This window comes from Bombina bombina, chromosome 6, assembly GCF_027579735.1.
Source record: "Bombina bombina isolate aBomBom1 chromosome 6, aBomBom1.pri, whole genome shotgun sequence".
NCBI classification, from domain to species: domain Eukaryota; kingdom Metazoa; phylum Chordata; class Amphibia; order Anura; family Bombinatoridae; genus Bombina; species Bombina bombina.
The window spans coordinates 893,670,641-893,685,907 of record NC_069504.1 but is presented as its reverse complement, the minus strand read 5'-3'; the positions used below and the strand labels follow the sequence as shown (position 1 = coordinate 893,685,907).

The following is a 15,267-nucleotide window of genomic DNA, read 5'->3' as shown; positions in this document are numbered from 1 at the left end:
ATTGCTTAGGAGCTGTCAGCAGTAGTCTGGATGGTTTCGCAGAAAAACTTTCCCTGCATCTCCAGACTCTCTTTCATCAATACTCTCACTGAGAGATTGACATGACTACTTAAAACTCCAGTCCTATCTCGAAGGGCAGATAAACCCTTTTTTCAGGACTTTCCAAATCTGACACTTCTCTGCCACCCCGTGACAAAAGGCAAAGAATGACTGGGGTAATGAGGAAGTGGGAGAGATATTTAAGCCCTTGGCTTGGGTGTCTTTGCATCCTCCTGGTGGCCAGGAGTTGTATTTACCAACAGTAAGGAATGAAGCCGTGGACTCTCCCTATCTTAGGAAGGAAATTAACCCTACAAGCTCCCTAATTAACCCCTTCACTGCTGGGCATAAAACAAAAGTAGTGCGCAGCGGCATTTAGCAGCCTTCTAATTACCAAAAAGCAATGCCAAAGCCATATATGTCTGCTATTTCTGAAAAAAAATTGTAAATAATTTCAGTGAGAAACCTAATTTGATCGCATTTGGTGGTGAAATGGTGGCATGAAATATACCAAAATGGGCCTAGATCAATACTTTGGGTTGTCTACTAAAATAAAAATATAGTTTTGATACATAAATATAAAAAAAAAACTATTTCTGTTTAAATTTAGTGATGGCAAAAATGCTCTGGTCTTTTGGGGAAGTTTTTGTCTGAAATGCCCAGTTCTTAAGGGGTTTATAAATAAGCTGTGCCCACCCAGAGGTCTAACATGGGAACAACAATTCACACAGATTATTACATGGGAACAGGTTACCTAATTGAGGAGTGTTGCAAGTGACCTTGGTGGATTTAAAAGGATGAGACATCTTGTCATTTAGCAATTTGCAGCAAAACAGGTAAAAAGTTATTGACAAAACACAGAAAGAGTTATGTCAGAAGACATTATTATTTACTTAGTTTACTAGAAATCCAGATTTATAAAAAATACAACAAAATACAACATATGTACATATACATATATATATTTATATTAATTACAATAAAAGTTAAGAAAATCTCAATTTTAAAACACAGAGTAGGAAGGTTTCAGGAAGCGACGGTTCTGAGGTAGAGGTGGTGCCATGAATCCTGGTCTTTTTACAGGTCCTGACTTGGATCCTTGGTTATAACCAGCAGCTATTTTGCTAGCAGAATTGTTCTTGGATGAAGATGCATCGTTGCCACTACAATTATGATAACTTAGGTTACTAACTTACATTAGAAGACAAATGAAAAAATCCTCTAAATATGGCAATCAAACCAATATGATGATATCCAAGAGCCAGAAGAGCTCCTCTTCCAGTTCCAGGGGCCATTTATAACAAGGCCTTATGACCAGGCACAAAGAGATAAAAAACACAATTTATGCTTACCTGAAAAATTTATTTCTCTTGTGGTGTATCCAGTCCACGGATCATCCATTACTTGTGGGATATTCTCATTCCCAACAGGAAGTTGCAAGAGGACACCCACAGCAGAGCTGTTATATAGCTCCTCCCCTAACTGCCATATCCAGTCATTCGACCGAAAAGACGCAGAGAAAGGAGAAACCATAGGGTGCAGTGGTGACTGTAGTTTAAATGAAAAAAATTACCTGCCTTAAAATGACAGGGCGGACCGTGGACTGGATACACCACAAGAGAAATAAATTTATCAGGTAAGCATAAATTGTGTTTTCTCTTGTAAGGTGTATCCAGTCCACGGATCATCCATTACTTGTGGGATACCAATACCAAAGCTAAAGTACACGGATGAAGGGAGGGACAAGGCAGGTACTTAAACGAAAGGTACCACTGCCTGTAAAACCTTTCTCCCAAAAATAGCCTCCGAAGAAGCAAAAGTATCAAATTTGTAGAATTTTGAAAAAGTATGAAGCGAAGACCAAGTCGCCGCCTTGCAAATCTGTTCAACAGAAGCCTCATTTTTAAAGGCCCAAGTGGAAGCCACAGCCCTAGTAGAATGAGCTGTAATTCTTTCAGGAGGCTGCTGTCCAGCAGTCTCATAGGCTAAGCGGATTATGCTTCTTAGCCAAAAAGAAAGAGGTTGCCGAAGCCTTTTGACCTCTCCTCTGTCCAGAGTAGACAACAAACAAAGCAGATGTTTGACGAAAATCTTTAGTAGCTTGTAAGTAAAACTTTAAAGCACGAACCACGTCCAGATTGTGTAATAGACGTTGCTTCTTTGAAGAAGGATTAGGACACAAGGATGGAACAACAATCTCTTGATTGATATTCTTGTTAGATACCACCTTAGGTAAAAACCCAGGTTTGGTACGCAGGACTACCTTATCCGTATGGAAGATCAGATCAGGAGAATCACATTGTAAAGCAGATAACTCTGAGACTCGACGAGCCGAGGAAATAGCTACAAAAAAAAGAACTTTCCAAGATAAAAGTTTGATATCTATGGAATGAAGAGGTTCAAACGGAACTCCTTGAAGAACCTTAAGAACCAAATTTAAGCTCCATGGGGGAGCAACAGATTTAAACACAGGCCTGAACGTCTGGAACATCTGCCAGACGCTTGTGCAAAAGAATAGACAGAGCAGAAATCTGTCCTTTTAAGGAACTAGCTGACAATCCTTTTTCCAAACCATCTTGAAGAAAGGATAATATTCTGGGAATCCTGATCTTACTCCATGAGTAACCTTTGGATTCACACCAATAAAGATATTTACGCCATATTTTATGGTAAATTTTCCTGGCAACAGGCTTTCGTGCCTGTATTAAGGTATCAATGACTGACTCGGAGAAGCCACACTTTGATAAAATCAAGCTTTCAATCTCCAGGTAGTCAGTCTCAGAGAAATTAGATTTGGATGGTTGAAAGGACCCTGACGTAGAAGGTCCTGTCTCAGAGGCAGAGTCCATGGTGGAAAGGATGACATGTCCACCAGATCTGCATACCAGGTCCTGCGTGGCCACGCAGGCGCTATCAAAATCACAGATGCTCTCTCCTGCTTGACCTTGGCAATCAGTCGAGGGAGCAGAGGAAACGGTGGAAACACATAAGCCAGGTTGAAAAACCAGGGCGCTGCTAGAGCATCTATCAGCGTCGCCTTGGGATCCCTGGACCTGGATCCGTAACAAGGAAGCTTGGCGTTCTGGCGAGACGCCATGAGATCCAGTTCTGGTTTTCCCCAACGAAGAATCAATTGGGCGAACACCTCCGGATGGAGTTCCCACTCTCCCGGATGAAAAGTCTGACGACTTAGAAAATCTGCCTCCCAGTTCTCTACACCTGGGATATGGATAGCTGATAGGTGGCAAGAGTGAATCTCTGCCCAGCGAATTATCTTTGAGACTTCTAACATCGCTAGGGAACTTCTTGTTCCCCCTTGATGGTTGATGTAAGCCACAGTCGTGATGTTGTCCGACTGAAATCTGATGTACCTCAGAGTTGCTAACTGAGGCCAAGCCTGAAGAGCATTGAATATCACTCTCAGTTCCAGAATATTTATTGGAAGGAGTGTCTCCTCCTGAGTCCACAATCCCTGAGCCTTCAGGGAGTTCGAGACTGCACCCCAACCCAGAAGGCTGGCATCTGTTGTTACAATTGTCCAATCTGGCCTGCGAAAGGTCATACCTTTGGACAGATGGACCCGAGATAGCCACCAGAGAAGAGAATCCCTGGTCTCTTGATCCAGATTTAGTAGAGGGGACAAATCTGTGTAATCCCCGTTCCACTGACTGAGCATGCATAGTTGCAGCGGTCTGAGATGTAGTCGTGCAAACGGCACTATGTCCATTGCCGCTACCATTAAGCCGATTACTTCCATGCACTGAGCCACCGAAGGGCGCGGAATGGAATGAAGAACTCGGCAGGAATTTAAAAGATTTGATAACCTGGACTCCGTCAGGTAAATTTTCATTTCTACAGAATCTATCAGAGTCCCTAGGAAGGAAACTCTTGTGAGTGGGGATAGAGAACTCTTTTCCTCGTTCACTTTCCACCCATGCGATCTCAGAAATGCCAGTACTACGTCCGCATGAGACTTGGCAATTTGTAAGTTTGACGCCTGTATCAGGATGTTGTCTAAATAAGGGGCCACTGATATGCCCCGCGGTCTTAGGACCGCCAGAAGTGACCCCAGAACCTTCGTAAAGATTCTTGGGGCTGTAGCTAATCCAAAGGGATGGGCTACAAACTGGTAATGCCTGTCTAGAAAGGCAAACCTGAGAAACTGATGATGATCTTTGTGTATCGGAATGTGAAGGTAAGCATCCTTTAAATCCAATGTAGTCATATATTGACACTCCTGGATCATAGGTAGGATGGTACAAATAGTCTCTATCTTGAATGATGGAACTCTGAGGAATTTGTTTAAGATCTTTAGATCCAAAATTGGTCTGAAGGTTCCCTCTTTTTTGGGAACCACAAACAGACTTGAGTAAAAACCCTGTCCCTGTTCCTCCTTTGGAACTGGATGGATCACTCCCATAACTAGGAGGTCTCGTACACAGTGTAAGAATGCCTCTCTCTTTATCTGGTTTGCAGATAATTGTGAAAGGTGAAATCTCCCTTTTGGGGGGGAAGCTTTGAAATCCAGAAGCTATCCCTGGGATATAATTTCCAGCGCCCAGGGATCCTGGACATCTCTTGCCCACGCCTGGGCAAAGAGTGAAAGTCTGCCCCCTACTAGATCAGTTACCGGATAGGGGGCGCTGTCTTAGAGGCAGCAGCAGGCTTTTTGGCCTGCTTACCTTTGTTCCAGGTCTGGTTTGGTCTCCAGACCGTCTTGGACTGAGCAAAAGTTCCCTCTTGTTTTGCATTAGAGGAAGTGGATGCCGCACCTGCCTTGAAGTTTCGAAAGGCACGAAAATTAGACTGTTTGGCCCTTGATTTGGACCTGTCCTGAGGAAGGGCATGACCTTTTCCTCCAGTGATATCAGCAATAATCTCCTTCAAACCAGGCCCGAATAGGGTCTGCCCCTTGAAGGGAATGTTAAGTAGCTTAGATTTTGAAGTCACGTCAGCTGACCATGATTTAAGCCATAGCGCCCTGCGCGCCTGTATAGCAAAACCAGAATTCTTAGCCATTAGTTTAGTCAAATGAACAATGGCATCAGAAACAAAAGAATTGGCTAGCTTAAGTGCCCTAAGCTTGCCAAGTATGTCATCCAATGGAGTCTCTACCTGTAAAGCCTCTTCCAGAGACTCAAACCAGAACGCCGCAGCAGCAGTGACAGGAGCAATGCATGCAAGGGGCTGTAGGATAAAACCTTGTTGAATAAACATTTTCTTAAGGTAACCTAATTTCTTATCCATTGGATCTAAAAAAGCACAACTGTCCTCGACAGGGATAGTAGTACGCTTTGCTAGAGTAGAAACTGCTCCCTCCACCTTAGGGACTGTCTGCCTTAAGTCCCGTGTGGTGGCGTCTATTGGAAACATTTTTCTAAAAATAGGAGGGGGAGAGAACGGCACACCTGGTCTATCCCATTCCTTAGCAATAATTTCTGTAAACCTTTTAGGTATTGGAAAAACATCAGTACACACCGGCACTACTTAGTATTTATCCAGTCTACACAATTTCTCTGGCACTGCAATTGTATCACAGTCATTCAGAGCAGCTAAAACCTCTTTGAGCAGCACGCGGAGGTATTCAAGCTTAAATTTAAATGTAGAAATATCAGAATCAGGTATCCTACCTGAGTCAGAAACATCACCCACAGACTGAAGCTCTCCTTCCTCAGCTTCTGCATATTGTGAAGCAGTATCAGACATGGTTCTTAAAGCGTCGGTATGCTCTGCATTTTGTCTAACCCCAGAGCTATCTCGCTTACCTCTAAATTCAGGTAGTCTGGCTAATACCGCTGACAGTGTATTATCCATGACTGCCGCCATGTCTTGTAAAGTAATCGCTATGGGCGCCCTAGATGTACTTGGCGCCATTTGAGCGTGAGTCCCTTGAGCGGGAGTCAAAGGATCTGACACGTGGGGAAAGTTAGTCGGCATAACTTCCCCCTCGTCAGATTCCTCTGGTGATACATTTTTTAAAGACAGAATATGATCTTTATTGCTTAAAGTGAAATCAGTACATTTGGTACACATTCTAAGAGGGGGTTCCACCATGGCTTTTAAACATAATGAACAAGGAGTTTCCTCTATGTCAGACATGTTTACACAGACTAGCAATGAGACCAGCAAGCTTGGAAAACACTTTAAAATCAAGTTAACAAGCAAATATAAAAAACGGTACTGTGCCTTTAAGAGAAACAAATTGTCAGAATTTGAAAAACAGTGAAAAAAGGCAGTTACACAAACAAAATTTTTACAGTGTATATAATAAACAGAGCATTGCACCCACTTGCAAATGGATGATTAACCCCTTAGTTCAAAAAACGGATCAAAAAACGTTTTTTTAACAGTCACAACAAACTGCCACAGCTCTGCTGTGGCCCTACCTTCCCCAATAAACGACTTTGGGAAGCCTTTGAGCCCTTCAGAGATGTCCTATAGCATTCAGGGGACTTCTGAGGAAAGCTGGATGTCTCAGTCTGTAATTTTAACTGCGCACAAAAGCGCTAAAATAGGCCCCTCCCACTCATACTACAACAGTGGAAAGCCTCAGGAAACTGTTTCTAGGCAAAATTTAAGCCAGCCATGTGGAAAAAACTAGGCCCCAATAAAGTTTTATCACCAAAGCATATATAAAAACGATTAAACATGCCAGCAAACATTTTAAATTGCAATTTTATAAGGGTATTACCCCTGAGAGTAAGCATACCAGTCGCTATTAAATCACTGTATTCAGGCTTAACTTACATTAATCCGGTATCAGCAGCATTTTCTAGCATTTCCAATTCTAGAAAAAAATTGTAACTGCACATAACTCATAGCAGAGTAAACTGCACGCCATTCTCCCGCTGAAGTTACCTCTCTCCTCAGACATATGTGAGAACAGCAATGGATCTTAGTTACAACCTGCTAAGATCATAGAAAACTCAGGCAGATTCTTCTTCTATTTACTGCCTGGGATAAAATAGTACAATTCCGGTACTATTTAAAATAAACTTTTGATTGAAGATAAAAAACTAACTATTTTTCACCACTCTCTCTTACTACCTCCATGCGTGTTTAGAGTTGCAAGAGAATGACTGGGTATGGCAGTTAGGGGAGGAGCTATATAACAGCTCTGCTGTGGGTGTCCTCTTGCAACTTCCTGTTGGGAATGAGAATATCCCACAAGTAATGGATGATCCGTGGACTGGATACACCTTACAAGAGAAAGAGAGACTTTATTGAAGAAGAAAAATAATTTAAATCTCCCCTGGAGTTGAAAGAGGGAGTCCTAGCCTTTGCATGTTAGTGGTTGGCTGAGGGCGCACAGTAGTTTGCATGGAGAAACCAACAGCTAGAGTATAAATACAAGTCACTGGATCATGGAGGTATGTTCACCTGTTGTAAGGACAGACTATTGCCTTTAAAAATATTGGATGTTATTCATACTACTTAATAACCGTATTTATATGTTATATAGGACGGTAATCCTGACCGTTTTAAAGTGAATGTAAACTTGAGCGTACACGCTCAAGTCATAGCATAGAATTTAAAAAAAAATTGTGAGATTTGCATTCATCAAATTGGTTATATATCCGGATCATCTGAGATTTTACCTTTTAATACTATAACAATAAGCGCCATTCCTCTACTCGCCATAGTCCTCAATTGATTGACAGATGACAAATCTGCAATCCACTAATCGTTATTGAACAACCAATATAACCAATTTGATGAATGGGTCCCATTTAACGATAGTATAGCTAGAAGGGGGGAAAGAAAAATACCCTACAAAATTACTCTAGGAACAGATTAAGAGCAGCAGATAAAAATAAACAAAGCGAGACTCGTAAAATTAAAAATTTGCTTTCTCTCATATCCTTATCTATTGAGTTACTACTAGTTATTTAAATGCTGTGATTTAGGAGTGTACCCATTCCTTTTTATGGAGCAGAGACAAAATAGAAATAAAAGCCCTATTGAGGGGCAGCTGGTGATACTTTACACTGAATATTTTTCAATATGCACATACCTAGAATATCTAAGATATGCAATCTTGGCAGTGTGTTATAATTACTGTGTGAAATTATACTGTTTAGAGCACCTATAGTTTTGTGAGAATATATATATATATACATACATACTGTATGTGAGCACAACCTATCTCCTGCATAGCAGCCTTATAACTATCACCATTATATCAAGTGTACATGTAAAGCAAAAACAATGTGAAGGGGGCGTGCCTGGGCTATGGCCGAAGATGACCCCTAAACTGGAGGCGCCTAGTACAAAATTGCTCTCCGCCATGTGATCAAGCTATTTTTGCATCATCCAACCTTGATTCTTATGCTATCTTGAAGAGGACACTCTACTGATTCAGATTATACTTATATTTTATGCTCTACATTGTCAGATCCTCTAGGCTGACCGCTAAAGGCTTTGGCGGCTTTTCAGGAGAAAATCCTCAGTACTCCCCTGGGGCACAGGGTATGGAGAGAATAATAGCAGTTCTTTGAATTTTGCATATTTCTACTCATTTAACATGGAGGAGCTATTTTGTTTCATTAAGGCTTTGCTGGAGGACTATAAAGAGAAAATGTGTGAGAATAGACAATCATGTTGCCTTTGAATGCATCTGCTTTAGTGTATAGTGCTGCTCTACAGAGAGACGCATCACTGAGTAAATAACAGCCCCCTACTTTGCAGAGATCAAGCTCAGCAGTTTAGTTGAAGGGGAAAGTGAGACTTCAATGTGAGACTTGTCTAATGCTCTCTTCTCTACCTTGAACTTACAGAGGAAAGATCTTGAGCTTTCTGAGTTTACTTTGGAGAAGCACAGTAACACTTACACTAATTGACGATCTGTGGTTCAGTGTGGAGTACAGAGCTTGTCATTGGATAAGCACTTGTGGTCGGCTGACTTGGGATATACCCTATCGACTACCGGGAGAGATGCGGCTGACTGTCCTGAGTGGGGAACGTGTTTTCCTAGTGCTAGGTCTCCAAAAAGTCGCAACACTGCAATCCGAGAGGTGCACAGTTTGTTAGTGGGAACTACTCTGCTAGGCACCCTTCCGACATTTTCCATTGCCCTTATTATTTTCGGGGATAATTTTATAGCATCACATATTTCTGTGACTGCTGGGTTATTTCCACTCAAGATCTCCATTGCAACAAAACTGGTAGTAGTCTGATTTTTCTCACCATTTGTATAGATGTGGACAGTTGAGTATATGCAAGACTGCTCTCATCTGACTTGTATTTTATTTTTAACCTTAAAGGGATAGTAAACCCAAAAAATATTTTCAACTCATTCAAAACTTCTTTTTATAATAAAGCCTTTTGTAATTGGGACCTTTGTACAGTTTTCTTTCCATTTCTTGAAATTTTAATTGAAACATTAATTTTGCGCCAAACCCATTTTCTACTTATTATTATGCAGCCTGATACGATGTTCTACCTAAGTAGAAACATCATGGCGGCCCGCATGCGCAATTAAACTATTTACATTATAACACATGCGCAGACTCGCCCCCCTGTCTCCAGCACCGCTTTCAGCAGTCTACTGAGAGGAGACAGGAAGTGAACAAAAGTTACTAGAGCGGCAGCTCTAGCCACCTGACAGTTTTGTTTCACAGTATCTCAGAAACCGGCCGGCATCAACAGTGTGTATGTTAGGATTCTTCCCTGTTTGTGATGAAGTGCATCTGTGCTTCTGACATTTACAGCGTGAGTATGAGCGCTCTTTTTATTTACACTGTCGGACTCATCTCCCCCTCCCTCTTGCTGTGTTTCCTTTCATGTGGAATTGGAGCCCTCTCTAATCAATCAAACACAGCAAGGGAGAGGGGGAGATAAGCCGGACAGTTTAAATAAACAGAGCTTTCACACTGCTGCTGTATTCAAAGTCTGAACTTGAAGCAAAGGTGCACTAAATCACAGGCAGGGAAGAATTCTAGTATAAACGCTGCTCTCGTTAGTGCAGGGCTGAACTGGGACAAAAGCAGCAGCAAAGTCTTACACAGCTAGTCTCAGCTAAGGTTATTTTATTATTCCCCGTCTCCTCTCATTTGTCTGTGTGAAGCACAAGCTGCCCCTCCAATACAGATGAATAGGCTATGAACAGCTGTACATTAACATAGAGACTGCGCATGCAATGTTGTCTGAAGGCAATATTGAAATGAAGGGATCCAGCCGCTTCACCATTGGATGGGGGGCGGATGCTGGATTTACATAAGCCATGCCTCATTTTATGGGCAGTCATTACTGCTCATTTCATGATAGTTTATTGCTAAAAAATAAGGTATGTAAAAGCTTAATTTTGTCTTAAAAACGGTTTAATTAAATTGCATTTATAATAGTCATTATAATAATATAGTTTAATTAGCGTCAAATGGGAACAATTTCTAACCCTTTAATATTGTAACTTCAACATGCGTACTGCTATGTGCTTTTTCGCTTATGTTTTAGGATGAATAATGACTGATGTATTGATCAGGGGACTGCACAGGGGCGAAACTACAGTGGGTGCAGAGGTACAATAAAAAACGTTGACCTGCCACTGCATGCACTGATGATATGCGAGTGTGACATGATGCTTCACTAGTGTCTCTGACAACAGGGGTTAGTATTTCTGTTTTACCCATTGGTGTTTATGTGTGTGTGTGATTGTGTGTATTTATGCATGTATGTGTATGTTTGTGGAACCAGCAAATTACAGACCTTGTTACTACAGCATGGGGGGGGGGGGGGGGGGGGGGCAGGGGGTAAACAGTGTCAGTCTATACAGTGCCACTATATACAGTACGCAGGGGGGGGGGGGGGGCTGGACCATGTCACAGACTACTGTGGTCACTTTATAAAGTACTGGGGCAGGTAGGGTCAGAACAGCCATCTCACTGGCAGATTACAGACTGTGTCACTGACTCACTATATACAGTACTGGTGGGTTAAACAATGTCACTATATACAGTAATGGGGGGTCAGACCATCTCACAGACTGTGGGCACAGGGTACCTCTCCTTTTGTAGACATGTAATCTGATTCACATTTTTTTCTGTGTTAAATGTAGAAGCCTTAGGCTACCTTGCACCATGTGGAGGAAAGTTAAAGAGCTCTATATAGATTATGGGTTAATGGAATTTTAACGTGTTGCTGCTGACCTCCAGTTAATGCACTTATGAGACAAATATTGTATACCTCCAAGCGAGCCCTTAGCATAGTCTTACACTAGTACTCAGTTACTATATACATAAAATGATTGCACTATAGTAGCTTATACTTTAGGCAGTTGGAATAAAATGTTCTTTGTTATTCAAAGCATCATTATAATAAATAGGATGTCCTACATGTGGTATTATAGTATTGTTCCAACCATAGATACAAGTTATGTTTTTTCGGGTCCAAGAGTGACCCTATTTCCCCTGAAATCTCCCTTTCAGTGAAAAGATAATATTTTAGGGGTCCATGAGAGGCCCTTTGGGAATCACATTCCACTTTTTTTTTTTTTTACATACCCTGGCAGAATTTGATTTCTTGGCCATTTTTCAGAGAATATGAATGATAACACAAACTTTTCTTTCACTCATGTTTAGTGTTTGGCTGAAGCCATTTATTATCAGTCAACTTTGTTTACTCTTTTTTAAATCATAATGACAACAGAAACTACCCAAATGACCCTGATCAAAAGTTTACATACCCTGGTGATTTTGCCCTGTTAACATGCACACAAGTTGACACAAAGGGGTTTGAATGGCTATTAAAGGTAACCATCCTCACCTGTGATATGTTTGCTTGTAATTAGTGTGTGTGTATAAAAGGTCAATGAGTTTCTGGACTCCTGACAGACCCTTCCCTTGCATCTTTCATCCAGTGCTGCACTGACGATTCTGGATTCTGAGTCATGGGGAAAGCAAAAGAATTGTCAAAGGATCTGCGGGAAAAGGTAGTTGAACTGTATAAAACAGGAAAGGGATATAAAAAATATAACCAAGGAATTGAGAATGCAAATCAACAGTGTTCAAACTCTAATCAAGAAGTGGAAAATGAGGGGTTCTGTTGAAACCAAACCACGGTCAGGTAGACAAATTAAAATTTCAGCCACAACTGCTAGGCAAATTGTTCAGGATGCAAAGACGAACCCACAAATAACTTCAGGTGAAATACAGGACTCTCTGAAAACATGTGGTGTGGCTGTTTCAAGATGCACAATAAGGAGGCACTTGAAGAAAGATGGGCTGCATGGTCGATTCGCCAGAAGCCATTTCTACGCAAATGCCACAAAGTATCCCACTTACAATACGCCAATCAGCACAGAGACAAGACTCAAACCTTCTGGCACAAAGTCATTTGGAGTGACGAGACCAAAATTGAGCTTTTTGGCCACCGCGCCATAAATGCTACATTTGGAGAGGAATCAACAAGGCCTGTGATGAAAGGTACACCATTCCTACTGTGAAACACGGAGGTGGATCGCTGATGTTTTGGGGATGTGTGAGCTACAAAGGCACAGGATATTTGGTCAGAATTGATGGCAAGATGAATGCAGTATGTTATCAAACAGAACCCCTCATTTTTCACTTCTTGATTAGAGTTTGAACACTGCTGATTTGCATTCTCAATTCCTTGGATACCTTTTTATATCCCTTTCCTGTTTTATACAGTTCAACTACTTTTTCCCGCAGATCCTTTGACAATTCTTTTGCTTTCCCCATGACTCAGAATCCAGAAACGTCAGTGCAGCACTGGATGAAGATGCAAGGGTCTGTCAGGAGTCCAGAAACTCATTGACTTTTTATACACACACACTAATTACAAGCAAACAGATCACAGGTGAGGATGGTTACTTTTAATAGCCATTAAAACCCCTTTGTGCCAACTTGTGTGCATGTTATCAGGCCAAAATCACCATGGTATGTAAACTTTTGATCAGGGTCATTTGGGTAGTTTCTGTTGTCATTACGATTTAAAAAAAAGAGTAAACACAGTTGATTGATAATAAATGGCTTAAGCCAAACACTAAACATAAGTGAAAGAAAAGTTTTTGTGTTCTCATTCAAATTCTCTGAAAAATGGCCAAGAAATCATAAATTCTGCCAAGGTATGTAAACTTATAAGCACAACAGTATATATATATATATATATATATATATATATATATATCTATATCTATATCTATCTATCTCTATCTATATATTATTTATTTTTGTGTATAACATATTTTGAGATACATGCAGATTATGTTGTATGACAAGTCTGAAAAATGTAATGTATTAATTGTTTGTACCTTCTTAAACACCTCAATAATAAAAAAAAACTATGTGAAAATGCAGTAGCTTCTATTATTGGTAACCTACCTTCTTGAGTAAACCTGTTGACCTTCTCCTCCAGTCTTTCTTTTCTTAGACTTCTTAAAGTAAGGAGCTTTTCTCCTCTTTGTTCCTTTGTTGGTTTTAGAGTTGAAGTATGAGGATGTTCCACTCCTCTCTTCAGCTTCCTCATCACTTTCACAGTTCCTAGCTGTAGCAACTGAGGATGCCACAGATATCCTAGCTTCATCCTCAGCTGTAATAGGGCATTAGATGGTGAACATATTAATAAATGTTAAAGAAAATGTTAAAAAAACAAACATGGTATTTTTCTACCAAATAGATGCAAAGAACAAATCCTATTTGTTATACTGGCACCCCAAAGGCCAACTCCAGAACATCCTCAAACACACACCAATATCAAACCAAGCTAAGAGTGTTCATATGATCCAGTGAAAGACTATACAAAAGTTCTATTAATAATCATACTGCACCTGGAAGTTTCCATTCAGAGTATTTCTGTAGAACATCTATTAATTCTGCTCCATATTTCTCAAGTTTATCTTCTGTCACTCCATCAATCTGAAGCAAAGTGTCCGGTTCAGGAGACAGGGTCTCTGAAAAGCAATTATAAAAACATAATTTATGTAAGAACTTACCTGATAAATTAATTTCTTTCATATTAGCAAGAGTCCATGAGCTAGTGACGTATGGAATATACATTCCTACCAGGAGGGGCAAAGTTTCCCAAACCTCAAAATGCCTATAAATACACCCCTCACCACACCCACAATTCAGTTTAACGAATAGCCAAGAAGTGGGGTGATAAGAAAGGAGCGAAAGCATCAAAAATAAGGAATTGGAATAATTGTGCTTTATACAAAAAAATCATAACCACCACAAAAAAGGGTGGGCCTCATGGACTCTTGCTAATATGAAAGAAATGAATTTATCAGGTAAGTTCTTACATAAATTATGTTTTCTTTCATGTAATTAGCAAGTGTCCATGAGCTAGTGACGTATGGGATAGCAGATACCCAAGATGTGGAACTTCCACGCAAGAGTCACTAGAGAGGGAGGGATAAAATAAAGACAGCCAATTCCGCTGAAAAAATAATCCACAACCCAAATCAAAAAGTTTTAATCTTATAATGAAAAAAACTGAAATTATAAGCAGACGAATCAAACTGAAACAGCTGCCTGAAGTACTTTTCTACCAAAAACTGCTTCAGAAGAAGAGAAAACATCAAAATGGTAGAATTTAGTAAAAGTATGCAAAGAAGACCAAGTTGCTGCTTTGCAAATCTGATCAACAGAAGCTTCATTCCTAAAAGCCCAATAAGTAGAAACTAACTTAGTAGAATGAGCCATAATCCTTTGAGGCGGGGACTTACCCGACTCCACATAAGCAAGATGAATCAAAGACTTTAACCAAGACGCCAAAGAAATGGCAGAAGCCTTCTGACCTTTCCTGGAACCAGAAAAGATAACAAATAGACTAGAAGTCTTTCTAAAATCTTTAGTAGCTTCAACATAATATTTCAAAGCTCTAACTACATCCAAAGAATGTAAAGATCTTTCCAGAGAATTCTTAGGATTAGGACACAATGAAGGGACAACAATTTCTCTACTAATGTTGTTAGAATTCACAACCTTAGGTAAAAATTGAAATGAAGTCCGCAACACCGCCTTATCCTGATGAAAAATCAGAAAAGGAGATTCACAAGAAAGAGCAGATAACTCAGAAACTCTTCTAGCAGAAGAGATGGCCAAAAGAAACAAAACTTTCCAAGAAAGTAATTTAATATCCAGAGAATGCATAGGTTCAAACGGAGGAGCCTGTAAGGCCCTCAGAACCAAATTAAGACTCCAAGGAGGAGAGATTGACTTAATGACAGGTTTGATACGAACCAAAGCCTGTACAAAACAATGAATATCA

At 40.4% G+C, this 15,267-nt stretch overlaps 1 protein-coding gene across 1 annotated transcript in view; it reads right to left on the bottom strand.

The window, feature by feature from the left end:
• Positions 1-906: 906 nt before the first annotated feature.
• Positions 907-15,267, bottom strand: part of BLM (BLM RecQ like helicase) — a 117,526-nt gene continuing 103,165 nt past the window's right edge. The window contains 3 exon segments of the mRNA XM_053719573.1: positions 907-1,202; positions 13,377-13,584; positions 13,823-13,945. Of these exon segments, the coding sequence (XP_053575548.1) occupies positions 1,043-1,202; positions 13,377-13,584; positions 13,823-13,945 (491 nt within the window). The 3' untranslated portion in view covers positions 907-1,042.